The 18,830-nt window shown below is 47.1% G+C and overlaps 1 protein-coding gene across 1 annotated transcript in view; it reads right to left on the bottom strand.

Annotated features, from left to right (window-relative positions):
* Nucleotides 1–18,830, bottom strand: part of CD38 (CD38 molecule) — a 53,828-nt gene that overhangs the window by 8,025 nt on the left and 26,973 nt on the right. The window contains exons 2-5 of the mRNA XM_043448178.1: nucleotides 13,668–13,797; nucleotides 10,979–11,111; nucleotides 4,017–4,102; nucleotides 1,564–1,637 (exon numbers count right to left, since the gene is read on the bottom strand). Of these exons, the coding sequence (XP_043304113.1) occupies nucleotides 1,564–1,637; nucleotides 4,017–4,102; nucleotides 10,979–11,111; nucleotides 13,668–13,797 (423 nt within the window). The remainder of the gene's footprint in view (nucleotides 1–1,563; nucleotides 1,638–4,016; nucleotides 4,103–10,978; nucleotides 11,112–13,667; nucleotides 13,798–18,830) is intronic.

Genomic DNA, 18,830 nt, shown 5'->3' with positions numbered 1-18,830 from the left:
ATTACAAAATTCTGGAATGTTCACACTTGCACCCAAAAGCCCGCGAGGTTGGGGTCAGAAGAAGACAAGAGGACAAAGGCTTCCTGGAGGACTCAAACATTAACAGAGGCAAGGGGGGCTTCTCCGGTGGTCCAGTGGTTAAGAATCCGCTTGCAGTGCAGGGAACGTGGGTTCAAACCTTGGTTGGGGAACTAAGATCCTGCATACCATGCGGGCAACTGCAACTAAGACAGGATGTAGCCAAATAAATATTTTTAAGAAAGAGGAAAGAAGGAAAATTCATTTGGGGGGCACCTGGAGTGCCCAGTCATGGCGCTTTAGTCACTCAGTCGTGTCCAACTCTTGCGACCCCATGGACTGTAGCCTACCAGGTTCCTCTGCCCATGGAGAGGAATATACTGGAGTGGGTTGCCATTTCCTTCTCCAGGGGATCTTCCCAGCTCAGGGATCAAACTCACATCTCCTGCATTGGCAGGCAGATTCTTTACTGCTCCGCCACCTCGGAAGCCCCTGGGGCACATTAATATATGTTCCCTCGTCTCAATCAGCCTTATCCAGGGAAAGGTTGGAGAAGAAAGACCAAGGTAAGCAATGTGGTAGAACCTGTAAGTGCAGAAGGGGGTCAGCGAAGGAAAGCCGGGGTGAGACCAGGGTCAGTGGTGTGGGCGAAAGGAGATACTCAACCAGCACTTTCTCTGTGTGGCTCAGCATCTTTCATACACCCTCCCGCCCATCTTCACATCACCAGCACCTCCTCAGGTACTCAGAAACTAGTGGGGCCCTGCTAAGGTCACCCAGGTAAGATGTCATGACCTCTGGAGTCCCCACTTTTAACCGTGACAATAAACTGCTGACACTGCCTGCAAAAGATGGAATGCAGGTCAAAGGCATGGCGGAGCTCCCGCTGTTCTCAGCAGCAGATCCACGGGGATCCGTACTGTCCAGGGCGGAGAGAGGAGTCTCGGGCAGATGTTCGTGGAGAAGAAGATTTTAGACAGGCAGAAGGAAGGAGGGGACAGGTCCTGTGGGGAAACAGGGTGAGCAAGGGAAATGGGCAGGATGGAGTGTTACGAGAGAGAGCGGGCATGCTCAGCCAGCCAGTCGTGTCCAACTCTTTGTGGCCCCGTGGACTGCAGCCTGCCAGACTCCTCTGTCCATGGGGATTCTCCAGGCAAGAATACTGGAGTGGGTGGCCATTTCCTCTTCCAGGGGATCTTCCCAACCCAGGAACTGAACCTATGCCTCCTGTGTCTCCTGCATTGGCAGGCAGATTCCTCACCACGGAGCCACCTGGGAAGGTCTACAGGAGAGAGAGCAGGCCTCAGAAAGCTGAGAGGAAGAGCTGGACCCCGTGCAAGGACCTTTGGAGAATTTTAAACCGGAGAAACTGGACACAAGTGTTGACTTAGAAAGACAAAAATCTCACCATAGAATACATTTTACCTTTTTCAGCCCACATCTTCAGTCCTGAAGTTCGACATGAAAAGCATATTCTTCTAAAGGCAGAAGAGCCAGGAGGAGACTGCGTTAACCCTAACCCACAGGAGGCAAAGAAATAAGTACCTCATTTTGTCAAAGGCGTTCTCGATGGATCCATTGAGCACCACCTGGACTGTACCACAGACATTTTCTGCAAACTTAAAAACAGAAACACCATTCCTCAGCATGCAAACTTCGCTGCCAGTCCCCAGCAGGTCCACCCCCACAGCTCTTAACATCAGCTGGTGAAAGAGGAAGTGTCCGCAGGGTTCTACCTCAGACAGCGAGGCCTAAGGAACGTTTACCCCAAATTACTGGAGGGCATATGCTTCCCTCCGGAGTTCTGGAAGCCATTGTGCCAATCTGTGTCTGAACAATGAAGTTCAGCTTCATCGCTGCTAAGCTGGCGGTTCAGAAGGCAGAAGTCTGGGTGAGTAAGAACAGCATCATTGCCGGAGAAGGACGTTAACATTGCTTTCCTAACACCACGCACGGTAGACGCCACACATCTCATTCAGTGGGAGCAGACCCTTCAGCCGTAAGAAACGAAGAAAGACAAAAGAAAATGCCAAGGGAAAAGAAACTGTGACAGACGGTGGCCCTGAAGGCTGCACCAGCATAATGAGGAGAGGAGAATGAACAAATGAGTGGATATTTTTGAGCATGGGGTTTTAGTTCTTCATGCAACAAAGATTCAGCTGGAATCTTCGCTAGACACTGGGGAAAATAAGATGAACAAAACTATGCAAGCTAGGGAGGGGAGAATGGATACCTGTATATGTACGGCTGAGTCCCTTCACTGTTCACGTGAAGCCCTCACAACGTTGCTGTTAATCGGCTAAGCGCTAATACAAAATAAAAACACTATGCAATCTACTATTTCTTCCAGGAGGCCCACCCAGACCCCTGGGACTATCTCTGCATCCCCTTCTCTCATTATCCAGCTCTAGGGCATTGTGCTGATGAGTTTAACGTGGGTTTAGCCCCTGGGACTGAGAGTTGTGAGCCTGGCCATCCCACCCACCTCCACAGCGCTGGAGCCTTGCAGCCAGGGCACTGTGAGTGGGCGCCCAAGGAAAGTCCATGGACGGAGGAGAGGGGAGGACAGCAAGATGTCCAAATACCCTATGATGGAGAGCAGGAAGAGCCAGCAAAGGTGTAACAGAGGAGGACAAAAACCAAGTCCTAAAGGATGAATAGGATTTCGCCTGGTAGGGGTTGAGGCAAGTGCTCACAGAAAGGCCAGGACAGGGCTGCTGTGGCGGTCCAGAGGTTAATAATCTGCCTGCCAAGGCAGGGGACACAGGTTCGATCCCTGGTCTGGGAAGATCCCACATGCTGCAGAGCAATGAAATCCATGCACCACAACTTCGGAGGCCTATGCGGCCAGAGTCTGTGCTCCCCAACAAGAGAAGCCACACCAGTGGGAAGTCCTTGCACTGCAGCTAGAGAAAGCCCGGGTGCAGCAATGAAGACCCAACACAGGCAAAAATAAATAAATAAATAAACAAAATTATTTTAAAAATAAGCACAAAAGCAGCTTAGAATGAGGCCAGAAATACATAGATAGAGGGGAAGGTGGTATTTCCCAGGCTAAATCCTGGATCTGGAGTCAGACACCTTGGGATAAACACCCACATTTGCCACTTGCTGCATCTCTTTAGTGGAATGCTTATTCACCTGCACCTCCAACGGGTATGACACTCCGGGTACCTGCTTCACAGAGTTCTGCGAGGATGCCTGATTTTAACCCACGTAAAACGCTGAGGACTACCCCGAGCACACAGTAAATGGTCTGCGAGTGTAGATTATTAGGACTGTTCCAGGAATCTAAGATTGGCCAATACCTGGATCAGAGGATTCAACCAAGCCAGAGGTGCCTGGCAGCCAAAGCTCCAAAAAAAGGCAGAAGCAGGGAATCTTCATCCAGAGCCCCAGACCTTCCATGAATGGCCACAGATTACATGTGAAAATCTTTTGGCATGTGCTTATGAACATTTTTCTCAGGAAAGAACCCTTTGTTTCTAAAAGGATCTGGGCTGCTCCCTTCTCCAAGTGAATTAAAACCTACCACTGACGGGATGACCTCCTAAGCTCTTTGGCCTCCAAATTCTAGAATTTCATTTGTGGTACTTACCCTTTTGCTTGTTTTTCTTCATAAAGTGAATTATTTTGTTTTAATATTTTTAATGGGAGGATAACTGCTTTACAATGTTGGGTAGGTTTCACACCGTACAACAATATGCCAGTGCCAGGGAAGTTGCTCGGTTGCTTTGCGACCCCATGGACTATAGCCTACCAGGCTCCTCCATCCACGGAATTTTCCAGGCAAGACTACTGGAGTGGGTTGCCATTTCCTTCTCCAGAGGATCTTCCCAACCCGGGGATTGAACCCAGGTCTCCCACATTGCAGGCAGACGCTTTACCGTCTGAGCCGCCAGGGAAGCCCAAACAACATGAACCAGCCATAAATATACATATATCCTCTCCCTCTAGAGACTCCTTCCCATCCCACCCCATCCCACCCCGGTTCTTACCCTTTCAGATAGCGCTTCCCAGAATACAGAAAAATAGTTGGTTCTGCAGTCTCTCTTCCAGTCTGGGCAAGACTGATAGTTCAAATCTAAAAGACATGGTTTGCAGAAAAGTACTTAAAGTGGGCAAGAAAAGGCGTAATTCATCTCTGTTCTCTGTGGGCTGTCGGATCTCAATGGAGTCACTTTCCGCGGCATCACTGCCAAGACAGAGGACGGAGAACGGACGCCTCTCGACCCAATTTAACTAAGTGCCCCCTGGATCCCTTCCAAGTCCTCAGCTTACCCTCCATGCCCCAGACAGGAATACAGTGACCAGCTTTGAGTCATCATTCTGGAAAACTGCAGCAAAAGCTCATCTGACAGAGACAAGCCCCCAGCAGTATTTCCAGTTCCAGGAAGAATTTGAGATCATTTCCTCCCTCACTGCTTTCATCCCCACACCCTTAGACTCAGATACCCTCAGAGTCTTCCTACACACACCGCATCCAGACAGGCTCAGCTGTCAGCGAGGAACCACAGACATAAGGCAGGAACACGCAGTTTCTGTGCTCCTTCTACCAAGGATACCTGCCTTAACACACCAACCGCTTTTTACTGAGGTATAGCAGAGTATGAGCTGGTTAGACAGCGTGACTGACTCGATGGACGTGAATTTGAGCCATCTCTGGGAGACACTGCAGGACAGGGAAGCCTGGTATGCTGCAGCATATTGGGCCTCAAAGAGTTGGACATGACTTAGCAACTGAACAGCTGCAGCAACAAATAATTGACAAATAAAATTGTAAAATACCTGAAGGGTACAATGTAATGATTTGATATGCATACATATTTTGGAAAGTTTCTCCCCCACCAGGTTAATTAGTGCATCCATCACCTCATATTCTTGTTGTTTTTTTTTTTTTTTCTATGAGAACTTTGAAGTCCTTATGGTGAAAGCTGAGTGCAGAAGAATTGATGATTTTGAAGTGTGGTGTTGGAGAAGACTCTAAGAGTCCCCTGGACTGCAATAAGATCCAACCAGTCCATCCTAAAGGAGATCAGTCCTGGGTGTTCATTGGAAGGACTGATGCTGAAGCTGAAACTCCAATACTTTGGCCACCTGATGCGAAGAGCTGAGTCATTTGAAAAGACCCTGGGAAAGACTGAAGGAAGACAGGAGTAGAAGGGGATCCATGTGGAGAGAGCAGTGCAGAGACCTGTGGTTTAGAATGACCTTGGCAGAGCAGAAGGGATGGGGAGGGGCCGGACTGGTGATAGGGTGTATGAAAGACAGAATTCAGACTTTATCTTAGAGGCAAAAGAGAGCTGTTTGGGTTTTAGGTATGAGACAGAAGCAGTCCCATTGTGATGGCCAGATACAGGCTGACCTAAAGGGGTCAGGGGTGAGCAGTCTATCCAGCAAGAAAGGGGAGCATGTTAGTGAGCTGGATTCAGGCAGTGGTAACAGACACAGGAAGGAAAGGATGAATGCCAGGTAAATGACCAGGTGGGGACTGATTGGGCATGGCAAAGGAGAGCAGAATGAGAGTGAAGGGACAATCTGGCATTGTGTCACCCCGGCTTTGCACCAGCAAGCAGGTCCTGGGGGTGTGGAGAGGCCTCGGAAGTCAGACATGTAGCAGCTGCCTGTCTTCTTTGCAGCCATGTGCATAGCTGACCCTACAAAAATACCCATCTTTCTGCTCCCTCTTGGTATAGGTTGAATCGCATACCCCCCAAAAGATGTGTTGAAGGGTGTTTGCAGATGTAATCAAATCACAATGAGACTGCTACTCCAATTAAAACTAATTAATTTTAAAAAATTAGACCGCTAGGTTGGGTGGGTCCTGGTCCTATAAGCCTGAGGTCCTTATGAGAAGGGAGGTTTGGTTACAGAGGCAAACACAGGGAGAAGACACTGTGGAGACGCACAGCAAAAGACAGCCAAGGGGATGGAGACGGGGGTGGAGTGATGTATCCATGAGCAAGGTTTTCCAGCAAACACCAGAAGCTGGAAGAGTCAGAGTCTCTCCCCCTGGAGCCTTTAGACAGAGCACGGCCCAGCCGACGCCTTGATCTAGGACTTCTAGCCTCCAGAAGTGTAAGAAAATAAATTTATATTGTTTGATGCCACATTCATTAGATCATGGAGAAAGCAAGGGAGTTCCAGAAAAACACCTACTTCTGCTTCCTTGACTACGCTAAAGCCTTTGACTGTGTGGACACGCCGAACTGTGGAAAATTCTCAGAGATGGGAGTACCAGACCACCTTACCTGTCTCCTAAGAAACCTGTATGCAGGTCAGGAAGCAACAGTTAGAACCGGACATGGAAGAGTGGACTGGTTCCAAATTGGGGAAGGAGTATGACAGGGCTGTATACTGTCACCCTGCTTATTTAATTTACATGCAGAGTATATCATGCGAAATGCTCTATGAATCAAGCTGGAAGCGAGATTGTGTGTGTGTGTGTGTGTGTGCACTCAGTCACTCAGTTGTGTCAGACTCTTTGTGATCCCATGGAGTGCAGCCTGCCAGGCCCCTCTGTCCATGGGATTTTCTCAGCAGTAATACTGAAGTGGGTTGCCATGCCCTCCTCTGGGGGATCTTCCCGACCCGGGGATCAAACTCGCATCTCAGGTTCTTTATCACTGAGCCACCTGCCAGGAGACAAATCAACAACCTCAGATATGCAGATGATACCACTCTTAATGGAAGAAAGTGAAGAGGAACTAAAGAGCCTCTAGATGAGGGTGAAAGAGGAGAGTGAAAAAGCTGGCATGAATCTCAACTTTCAAAAAACTAAGATCATGGCATCTGGTCCCATCACTTCATGGCAAATAGAACGGGGAAATGTGGAAACAGAGGCAGACTTTATTTTCTTGGGCTCCTAAATCACTGCAAAGAGCAAATGCAAAGATGAAATTAATAGACTCTAGCTCCTTGGAAGGAAAACTATGACAAACCTAGACAGCACATTAAAAAGCAGAGACATTACTTTGCTGACAAAAGTCTAATTAGTCAAAGCTAAGGTTTTTTCCAGTAGTCATGTATGGATGTGAGAGTTGGACTATAAAGAAGGCTGAGTGCTGAAGAACTGATGCTTTTGAATTGTGGTGCTGGAGAAGACTCTTGAGAGTCCCTTGGACTGATGGGAGATCAAACCAGACAATCTTAAAGGAAATCAACCCTGAATATTCATTGGAAGAACCGGTGCTGAAGCTCAAATAATTTGGCCACCTGACGTGAAGAACTGACTCGTTAGAAAAGATCCAGATGCTGGGAAGATTGAAGGCGGGAGAAGGGAGCAGCAGAGGATGAGATGGTTGGATGGCATCACCGGACATGCTCAATGAACAGGAATTTGAGTAAACTCTGGGAGATAGTAGAGGACAGAAGAGCTTGGCGTGCTTCAGTCCATGGGGTCACAAAGAGTTGGACATGACTTAGTGACTGAACAACAGCAAAAATGTGGTTCTTCATTACGGCAGCCTCGGGAAACTAACATAACTCCAGATGTGGGCTTGACCGCCAATGACAGAAAATAAAGCTCTAGATCAGAAACCTCCCAGGGATGAGGAAGTAATCCTTAGGGTTTCCATAATAATTAAATGCATTAAAAACAAAATAACACAAATTAGAACAAAAACTTTCCCACATACAGATGTAAATAAATACTGTGGAGTCGAAAGATAAATTTGAATCATCTCCAAGAGAGGCAAAAATGTTGATGATAATGAAGTGAACATACATTTTGTAAGGTGCTACAATGGTGCCCTTGTTTATAGGGTTTCATGAACAGAAAGCCAGAGAGAAGTCTCTGAGTTTGTCACCTACCTCCTGCCCACAAGGATATCTCCCCCTTGCCACCTGCACATTAGACAAAACTTTAAAGTCAGAGGGAAAAAAAGGAGAGGAATTTTAGAATAAAGAGAAATCAAGTACCTAAAAAGCAGAATAAGAAGTTTTTAAAAAAAGGAATTAGAAGGTTACAATGGAAACTACCATTTTCATAACAAAACAAACAAGGCAAAATTAATGTAGTAAAAAATAAGGAAAACACCAGACTGTAGAACAGTTAAAACATAAAAATTAGGACTGGAAAGACAACAAATAAAATAAGGGGAAGAGGTTAAAATCAATAAAAACTGAGGGCAAAGAAGAAGGAAGCTGACAAAATAAAATGACCTATATGGGATTCAATTGAAAAGAGAGCAATAATAAGGAACTTTAAATGGTAACTAGATGAGAAGTAGATATTTATATACTTTTCACTCTAAGAAAGAATTGAAGAAAACAAACTTAAAAAGTTTTAAGGAAACACCTTTAAAAGCTAAAAGGATTAAATGAATGACCATCAAAAGCTAAAGCGGGTGGACACTTTACCACTAGTGCTACCTGGGAAGCCCAACTTACAATAAGGGACATTTAAAAAGGAAAGCAAGAAATATGGCGAAAACTGGAATTTAGCCAAAAAGAAAAAAAAGTGGACAGATATATTTATATGTCATATTTCTAGGTGAAAAGTCTAAATTAAAGATGAATTGAAAATTACAAAATAAAAGCACTAGATGAAAATATAGAAGACCTCAATCTTGCGTGAGGAAACTCTAAGCAAAATAGGCAACCCAGTAGCCAAATGGGACAGGGTTGACAGACTTGCCTGCATTTCTGTTGGCAAAACACAGAATATAAACAGCATTAAATGAAAAACAGAAGCTGAGAAACATAGACACGTGACAGAGAACAGGCAGGATGTCATGTGGTTAAGAATACGGATCCTTCAGCCAGTAATCCTGGGTCTGCTCCAGCTCCACCACTCACTAACCAACAACTCACTCTGCAGCCCTGGGCCTCAGACTTCTCACCTGCACAATGGGATCATCGTAGAGTCCTGAAGGATTAAATGAGCCAATATTCATACAGCACACAGAGCAAGGACTGGGGCTATTATAAGTCCCAATAAATAGTAGCCACCACTGTCGACTTAAATCGAACTTCTTTAAGAAAGCAATAAACATTCCAATAAAAGGATGAATATATATGAGCTGTCAGTTAACAATAGGAATAGAAATGTCCACCATTAAATACACAAATATGCTGAGCCTCAAAATCAAAGATAGGCAAACAACAAGGTCCTACGGTATAGCATAGGGGACCATATGCAATCTCCTGGGATAAATCATAATGGAAAAGGATATTAGAAAAGAATGCATATGTGAGTTTAAATGAGTCACTTTGCTATACAGCAGAAACCAGCAGAACACTGTAAATCAACTATATTTCAATTGTGAAAAATGGAGGAGTTTCCCTGGTGGCTCAGCTCAGTTCAGTTCAGTCATTCAGTGGCGTCCGACTCTTTGTGACCCCATGGACAGGCCTCCCTGTCCATCACCAACTCCCGGAGTTTACTCAAACTCACACCCATTGAGTCGGTGATGTCATCCAACCATCTCATCCTCTGTCATCCCCTTCTCCTCCTGCCGCCAATCCTCCCAGCATCAGGGTCTTTTCCAATGAGTCATCAGGTGGCCAAAGTATTGGAGTTTCAGCTTCAGCATATGTCCTTCCAATGAATATACAGGATTGATTTCCTTTAGGATGGACTGGTTGGATCTCCTTGCAGTACAAAGAACTCTCAAGAGTCTTCTCCAACACCACAGTTCAAAAGTATCAATTCGTCGGTGCTCAGCTTTCTTTATACTCCAACTCTCACATCCATACACGACTACTGGAAAAACCATAGTCTTGACTAAATGGACCTTTGTTGGCAAAACAATGTCTCTGGTTTTTAACATGCTGTCTAGGTTGGTCATAACTTTTCTTCCAAGGAGTAAGCATCTTTTAATTTCATGGCTGCAGTCACCATCTGCAGTGACTTTGGAGCCCCCCCAAAATAAAGTCTGTCACTGTTTCCACTCTTTCCCCATCTATTTGCCTTGAAGTGATGGGACCAGATGCCATGATCTTAGTTTTCTGAATATTGAGCTTTAAGCCAACTTTTTCACCGGTGGCTCAGTGGTGAAGAATCCACCTGCCAATGCAGGAAACACGGATAGATGCCTGATCCAAGAAGATCCCACATGCCAAGGAGCAACTAAGCCTATGGGCCCCAACTACAGAAGCCCACGCACCCTGGAGCCCATGATTGCAACAGGAGAAAGCATGGCAGCGAGAGGCCCACACACAGCAACTAGCGAGTAGCCCCCATTTGCCACAACTAGAGAAAAAGCCGTGACAGCAACAAAGACCCAGCATGGCCAAAAATAAATAAATTTTAAAAATCATTTTTTAAAAAAGAGTCCATCCTTTTTGTATTTGGAAACAGTGCACATCTGGGTTGAAGAAGCCACCACAGTAAGTTTTTTTTGGGTAAGTCTAAAGCAATAAAATAATATAAAGAGTAAAATATATAAAGTGAAAGACTAAAACTAAAAGTTTTACTAAAAGTAAAAATACCCACATTAAAAATAAAAAGAGAAGGACAAAAAGAAGTGAAAGTGCAATCAGACTCTCTGAGTAGAAATACCTTCCCACAGGGAGGTGTTCTAGGTCTTTCTAGGAAGGTAAAGGGACCTCTCATCTCTGGCAAAGCTACACACAGCCCGAGACAGAGAAGCCCAGCCCGTGGCCCCTGGGGCTGTTCTGCAGATCAAGGACTTCTACCTGCTTCCGTTGGAGGCTCCTCCTGCCCGATAATTCTTTGGTCCTGAAGGATGCCCTTAGAGAAAGCAGACCACCAACCATTCCGAAGCAGGCTACACCTTCCCTCAGAAAGGAGAAAATCAGGAAGCTTGAGCAATCCCAAATCCTGAAGTCATTTATTTTTTTCTAGAAAAAAATTGAGCTGGCCTACAGGATGCTGTCTTCCATCGGCCCGAGTTGTCCTCAAGGGTGCCGGGGGCACCTGTAGGAGCACTGACCAGCTGGGAGGCTCCTGCACCCTGCCCGTCCCCGGGGCCGCCCCGCAGGCCCCGAGTCTCACCAGGAGAGCCTGGCTCCCCGCACCAGCTGAGGCCATCCGCAAGGGAACCCAGCAGCGTGTCCTCCAGGGTCAACAGGCCCCGCCGTTTCGCATACTCATGAGCCAGCTCCCGTGTTTTGCTCCAAAAGACCGCCTAGGAAAGAATAAACACAATCTATTATTGAGATAGATTTACTAAGTTGAATAAAAACACCAAATCTGCATCTTCTGTAAATGAAAGAAAACATGGGAAACATCACGTAAATCACCTGTGTAAGAGTAAGTACGGCAGGCATCATCAATTTCTGTGTGTGAGTGAGAGGGTGTGTGCGCATGTGTGTGTGTGTGCATGTGTGTGTGTGTTCTCTAGGTCACAATGTTAAAGTGAACTGATTTTTCTGGACTGCAGGAAAGAAGCCTGAAAGCCACTGATCAGTATCTTATAATAGGACTTCCCTGCTGGTCCAATGGTTAAGAAACTGCCTGCCAGTGCAGGGGACACAGGTTCGATCCCTGATGTGGGAAGATCCCACATGTCAAGGGACAACAAAGCCCGTGAACCACAACTATTAAAGCCCGCGCCCCCTAGACTCCCCGCTCTGCAATAAGAAAAGTCACTGCACCAAGGAGCCCGTGGACCGAAACGAGAGAAAAGCCTGAGCTCAGCAACAGACCCAAAATTAAATAAATAAAAATTCAAAAATAAAATAAATTAAAAAGTGGAGCCAAAAATTAAGTAAATACAAAAGTTTAAAAAATCTTGGAATTTTAAAAGTGCCAAACGCATCTGGGGAAGGCATTAGGAAGTTCCAAATTCCTAAAGTTTTTGGCAAAACAATTTTTTCTACATGCCATTTTCTGGGAAAACTGCTCATTGGTTCTTAAAGAGCTCTATAATCCCTGCTTTCCCCCTCAAATCTCCCCTAGCCCCTTACAAACAAAGGAAAAGAACAAATACAGTGAGCTCTCTCAGCGACCCTTGTAAAGGTCCCTTGTAAAGTCGAATTTCAGAACCATCTTCTGTTCCATGGATCTGTTCATTCTCAGTAGGAGGCAGTGGACGTTGCCCTTTGAAGCCAGGTCCTGGAGTCAGGCTGCCTGTACAAAACCCAGCATCACTGCTCACTAGCTGTCTGACCTCGGGCGACTAAAGAATCTCTAAGCCTTATGTTCCCATCGTAAAATGGTGTGTGCGCGCTTAGTCACTTCCGTCGTCTCTGACTGTTTGTGACCCAGTGGACTGCAGCCCTCCAGGCTCCTCTGTCCACGGGATTCTCCAGGCAAGAATACTGGAGTGGGTTGCATTTCCTTCTCCAGAGTATCTTCCCGACCCAGGGAAGCCTTAGGGGCTTCCTTGGTGGCTCAGATAGTAACAAGTGAGACCCGGGTTCGACCCCTGGGTTGGGGAAGATCCCCTGGAGAAGGGAATGGCAACCCCCTCCAGAATTCTTGCCTGAGAATCCCATGTACAGAGGAGCCTGGTGGGCCACAGTCCATGGGTCACAAAGAGTTGGACATGACTTAGCAACCAACACTTGCCATGCCTTCCTCCAGGGGATCTTCCCAACCCAGGGATCAGACCCTGATCTCTTCCCTCTCCTGCACTGGCAGGCGGATTCTTGACCTCTTAGCCCCCGCCGATAACAATTGTAACGGACCCCTGAGATGCTGAGATGAAATGAGACAATACAAGTGAAGTGCTTGTCTCCTGTCAGCGGCCCCATCACCTATTCAGCCAGCGTCTCCCGGGTGGTAATCTACGAGCAGCCCCTCTGTGAAGGGCCTGGTTCTTGTTGTACCAACCAGAGCTTCATAGCAACCGCAGCTCTAACGATGGGCTGTAATTTGTGGCTTTAAGGCTGCAGGGCTGCATGACGATGATTTGGGGCACACTGAATTTTCACCTTAAACGCTGATTTTAGAAAAGATGCACTCCATGGGAGCGGGGAGTTCAGGATGGAGGGGACACCTGTATACCTATGGCCGATTCATATTGATGTATGTCACAAACCATCACAATACTGTAAAGTAATTATCCTACAATTAAAACAAATAAAGTTTTTCTTAAAAGAAAAGATGCACTCCGTTATAGACCTTTTCCGGTATAATTAGTGTATTAAAATTCAGGCCTGTCTGGTTCTAAATCTTGAACCTTGCACATTTCAGATGGGCACTTTCAGGATCATCAAACTCAGTCATCATGGTCCCCAAACTCATGAAGTCTCGGTATTCTTTCTGGTGAAATGGAGATACTGATGCCTGACCTGTCTATTTCACAAGTTGACAGTGAAAACCTAACAGGATAAAGTTCAGAGAGCCCTTTGTAAACAAAAAGGAGACTCAGAAAATTCAAAAAGGCATTGCTGTTACCAGCATCACCATCGCCAGAGGTCAGGGAGAGTTCTGAATTTCATCAGGTGGGTTACCTCTGTTTGGGTTGGGTTGGGATCTACGTTAGGTTTGCTTGGCCTGGTTTTTGGCCAACTTTCCTTTCCTCTTTCTATATCCCCAATTCTCTCTCTCACCTCGTGTCCCCCGGGGTGTCCTGAATCCCTGTGACATCCTGGTCTCCCAAAGGCCCACAAGCTCCCTCCCTGCCAATCAAGCCTACACCCTAATATCCAATTTTCCTCTTCCCTCACCCTGATCATGACCTCTCCCCTTTGGCTTTTAACCTCAGTTTTTAAATCCATAACTTGGCCCCAGGTACCTTGCCACAGGGCACAGTGGGATACGCCAGGTCTAGCAGGGGCTTGTAGTCCTCCTTTGTCGCTTTGCAGGGATCCTTGGAAATGAATGCACTCGTGAACGCCTGCCTGATCCCTTGGCAGTTTCCGCTTCTGTGAGATAAGACAGGAAGCAAAGTAAAAGAAGAATAATTCGATTTCAAATATATGTTTAGAGCACAAGGCTTCCCAGGTGGTGCTAGTGGTAATGAATGAATCTGCCTGCAAATGCAAGAGATGCAGGAGACGCGGGTTCCACCCCTGGGTCAGGACGGTCCCCTGGAGGAGGGCATGGCAACCCACTCCAGTATTCTTGCCTGGAGAATCCCATGGACAGAGGAGCCTGGTGGGCTACAGGCCACGGGACCACAAAGGGTTGGACATGACAGCGCACACACACACCAAAGAAGTCTTGCTGAGAAAGCCACCATGTGTCAAGTGGTTCATCCACACCCTTGCGTCTCGTGTGCACCGTCCTTACGGGATGAGCCTCAGCCTCCCTGCTCTACAAGGTCCCTGCCCTCGTGAGGTTCCTCTCTGGTCAGAGAGACAGATCGGAACCAAACAAGCAAATAAGCTAACAAAACAAGTACAGGTGATGATAAGAGCGTAGGGAATCAGTGGGGAATTTTGGTGCAATGACCACTTTAGGAAGGCTGGTCAGGAAATGGCTCCCTAAGACTAGATGTTGGGAAGGGGTGCGGTCCAGGCAGACAGCCCTGCAAAAGTGCAAAGGCCCTGAGGCAGAAAAGAACTTGCTGATTTTGAGGAAGTGAGGGAAGAATAAGGGGAGCAGAGGGGAGAAGTCAAGTCACAAAAGTAATCTAGAGGAGATCACACGGGCCTTTTAGACCGAGGAAACGGTTCCGAATCTTACCTAATTACCAGGGGAAGATGGTGGATAGCTGGAAGCAGGGAGTTGGCCTCTGCTGACTTTTTTTTTTTTTGAAAAATCATTCTGAAAAAAATCTGTGCCGGCCTCAAAGATGGAGAGAAGTCTTTGTAATAGAAACTCGAACCCCACGGCCCCCTCTAAACAGCCCCTGGAGGAGAGCAGGCAGGCAGGCGAGGCAGCAGAGATGGAGGGGAGGCTAGCTGGAGGTGCCGGCAGAGACCCAGCTGGACCTTCCTTTGTGAGCTTGTGTTTCAAGTGAACCCGAGCCCATCGTTTCCTGGCAGGGGGAGCAGGGAGTGGGTTTCCATTGGCAGAGTTCGGCTAACGTCGTCAGGACAAACTCTGGCCTTTGGACTTGGCATCCCAAGTATAATATTAGATCAGACAGCTGGACCCAGGGGAGTAAGGACTAGCCTCCGGTTTTCTATTCCCCCTGAGCCTGTTTTGTCCCTGCAGGGCACTAGCCAAGCAGCCATTCCAAGGGTCTTCTGCCTTCTTGACTCAGGCTGGCCAAGTCGAGTGGCTCGTTCCTCCTGATGAGCCCAGGAATCAGCGAATATCACTGAGGTCCAGCCCCTATGGCCTTCCCTGATGGCTCAGGGGTAAAGCAACCACCTGCCAATGCAGGAGATGTAACAGACGCGAGTTTGAGCCCTGGGTCAGGAAGATCCCCTGGCGAAGCAAACGGCAACCCACTCCACGATTCTTGCCTGGGAAATCTCATGGACAGAGCAGCCTGGAGGGCAACAGTCAATGGGGGTCGCAAGAGTCAAACACGACTGAAAAGACAGCACATGAAGGATTACTCCTTTCCCCTTTGCCTCCTGGCAGCATCCAGGGAAAACCAGCCTCATTGAAACTTGGCCAAAATCTCATAAAACAAGTCAGAATCCTTTAAGTCCCTTCTAACATCCTTAGATGGAGAAGGAAAAGGCAATCTACTCCAGTACTCTTGCCTGGAAAATTCCATGGATGGAGGAGTCTGGTTGGCTACAGTCCATGGGTTCGCAAAGAGTCGGACAGGACTGAGGACTTCACTTTCTTTCTACAGTTTCTTTTGGAGAAGGAAATGGCAACCCACTCCAGTGTTCTTGCCTGGGGAATCCCATGGGCGGAAGGGCCTGGTGGGCTGCCGTCTATGGGGTTGCAAAGAGTCAGACACGACTAAGCAACTAAAGCACAGCATCCTTAGATGGAGCCCTCTCCTGCCCCTGTGCATCCCTAGGGTGAGCGTCCAGTTGTTCTGCAAAGAGCAATAAACCCACCTTGTTCAACCACTGGTGTTCTTGTGTGGGTGTTCTCGGGGGATGGGGGTAGGGGAGCAGGCATTGGCGGTAACCAGCAATCTGAACTGTTTTTTTGTTGTTCAGTCACTAATTTGTGTCCGACTCTTTGCAACCCCATGGACTGTAGCCCGCCAGGCTCCTCTGTCCATGGGATTCTCCAGGCAAGAATACTGGAGTGGGTAGCCATTCCCTTCACCAGATCTTCCCAACCCAGGGATCGAAGCCGTGTCTCCTGCATTGCAGGCAGATTATTTACCATCTGAGCCACCAGGGAAGACTGTGAAAAATCAGCATGCTTCATCAGTGTTCATGCCTGACAAGCTCCAGGAGCAGCTTCTGAAAGAAGTGATTTGTCATAAGCAACTTTCTGGGTTGAGCTGGGCTCCCAGGCTGACAGCAGTTTTCTGTTTGCTTCCTTAATTGCTGACCTAGAGTCTCGATGCATGCAGGCTGGGCACCAGTGTCAGGATTCAAGGTCACCGAGATGTCCGCCCCTTCCTACCACTCAGCTCCTTCCCACAGACCCCCACCAGCTTCCCTCCCACCATGAGTATTCCCTCCTGTTCACCGCTTGCCCCTCTTTCTACCTCTGACCCACTCACGCAGGTGCCTCCAGTGCCCAGCGGCAGGGGAGTGCTAGAAGGGGCGAGGAGAGGGTGTGAACACCGCAGCACGCACCACGTGCTCATCGTGGACACATCCGGTTTAACTCTTACACCAGCCCTCCTTACGTGTGTGTGTGTTGGGGTGGGGGGACTACCCTCTCCCCTGCTTTGGAGCTACCTAGTCCCAGAGCTTAGCAACTTGCCCAAAGTCAATCAGCAGTCAGGACAGGTGACTGATCGCCAAACTCCTCTCTTTCTGCTAAACAATGCTGCCCCCTGCAGGAAATTTTAAATCATGTCCCTTCTTATCCCCAGTCAATCCTAAAGGAAACCAACCCCGAATATTCATTGGAAGGACAGATGCTGAAGCCGAAGCTCGGATACTTTGGCCACCTGATAAGGAGAGACGACTCATTGGAAAAGACCCTGATGCTGGGAAAGACTGAGGGCAGGAGGAGAAGGGGATGACAGAGGGGATGAGATGGTTGGATGGCGTCACTGACTCAATGGACAGTGATTTGAGCAAACTCCGGGAGATGGTGAAGGACAGGGAAGCCTAGCGTGCTACAGTTCATGGGGTCGCAAAGAGTCGGACACGACTGAGTGACTGAACAACAATAACAACTTATCCTGAGAATGAAGTTGAGTCCTAACAGAAATTAGGATCCGGTGGCTCAGATGGTAAAGAATCTGCCTGCGATGCAGGAATCAGTGGAGTCTCAAATTTGAGGCTCCCGGAAGCCTGCGTTGAAGGTGAAGACCGCCACCTACTGGAAGGAGGAAGAGATTGACCACATTCTCTGAGGTGGTGAGGATTTTTTCAGCAGTCTTAAAATCAGAAGACTCTTCAGGCTGAAGGAAAGCTCAGAAATCATTCATTCCTTCAACTGGAAAATATTTATTGAGCATCTGCTATGTTCCAGGCACATTTATGAGCAAATAATATGCACCAGTGAACAAAACAGACAAGAATCTCTGTCCTGGGAGAATTCCATTCTACCAGAGCAAGGCTGATAATAGACAATAAAGATAATGAGTATTATAGAATATCCTAGCAATTTATAAATTCTATGAGGGGAGAAAATGGAAAATAGAACAGGAGAAGGGAGTCAGAAGTCATTGGGAGGAAGTGTCTGTGTTTGGCATTAAACAGGGAGGACAGTAGATGACATTTGAGCAAAGGATCAAAGGAAGCAAGGAGGTTAGTCACACAGACACCCACCACATTCTGGGTGGAAGGAACAGCGTTCACAATAGCCCTGATGCCTGGTGTGATCCAGAAACAGCAGAGAAGCCAGTGTGGCTAGAGCAGTGAGCAAGGTGGAGTGGACGGAAATGAGGTCAGAAAGGCGATGCTGTCCACTGGGCTGAGCTCAGCGAGCTTCTACTCACGGTGAACTGAGGAGAGGCACCTGGCATTACTTAGGCTTCACAGCATTTCTCGGACAGCTTTGTTAAATAGAGTCTGAAAAGTGGAAAAGGCAGAGAGAGGTAGACCAGTAATCTGGATGAGTGCCCATGGTGATTTGCACCAGGGAGGTAACAGATGTGATAAATGTTTGATTCATTGCAGATTTCCTAACAGATAGGATAAGTAGTGCTAGAGAAATAAGGATTCAATAATTCCAGGGTTTGGGGCCTGAGACACTGGAAGGATGGCATTGCCATGAACTGGGATGGAGAAGTCTTTGGGTCGAGGTGGTATTGATCAGAATATGTAATATATTGTATCGGTTCGGTTCAGTTCAGTCATTCAGTCGTGTCTGATTGTGACCCCATGGACTGCTGCACACTCGGCTTCCCTGTCCATCACCAACCCTGGAGTTTACGCAAACTCACGTCCATCGAGTCAGTGATGCCATCCAACCGTCTCATCCCTTGTCATCCCCTATTATGCTATAAACTATATATTAAATACTACACATAATGTACTATATGAAAACTACATACTACATATTATATCAAAGTAGAATATATACATGTATATTAAACTATAGGAGTGCAAAAGTGGGAAATATTAACAAATTTAACAAAATATATACAACTTGTACTCTGAAAACAAAATATTGCTGTAAGAAATTTTCAAATGCCTAAGGGCTTCCCTGGTGGCTCAGATATTAAAGAATCTGCCTGCAATGCAGAAGACCTGGGTTCCCTGGGTAGGGATGATTCCCTGGAGAAGGGAATGTCTACCCTCTCCAGTATTCTTGCCTGGAGAATCCCATGGACAGAGGAGTCTGGCAGGCTCCAGTCCTTGGGGTGGCAAAGAGTCGGACACAACTGAGTGATTAACATTTCAAGGAAATATACCATATTTATGGGTTGGAAGGCTCAATATTAAGATGGTGACAAAATACAAAT

This window comes from Cervus canadensis, chromosome 26, assembly GCF_019320065.1.
Source record: "Cervus canadensis isolate Bull #8, Minnesota chromosome 26, ASM1932006v1, whole genome shotgun sequence".
Classification (NCBI taxonomy): domain Eukaryota; kingdom Metazoa; phylum Chordata; class Mammalia; order Artiodactyla; family Cervidae; genus Cervus; species Cervus canadensis.
The sequence above is the reverse complement of the archived record's forward strand: the minus strand, read 5'-3'. Positions and strand labels throughout refer to the sequence as shown.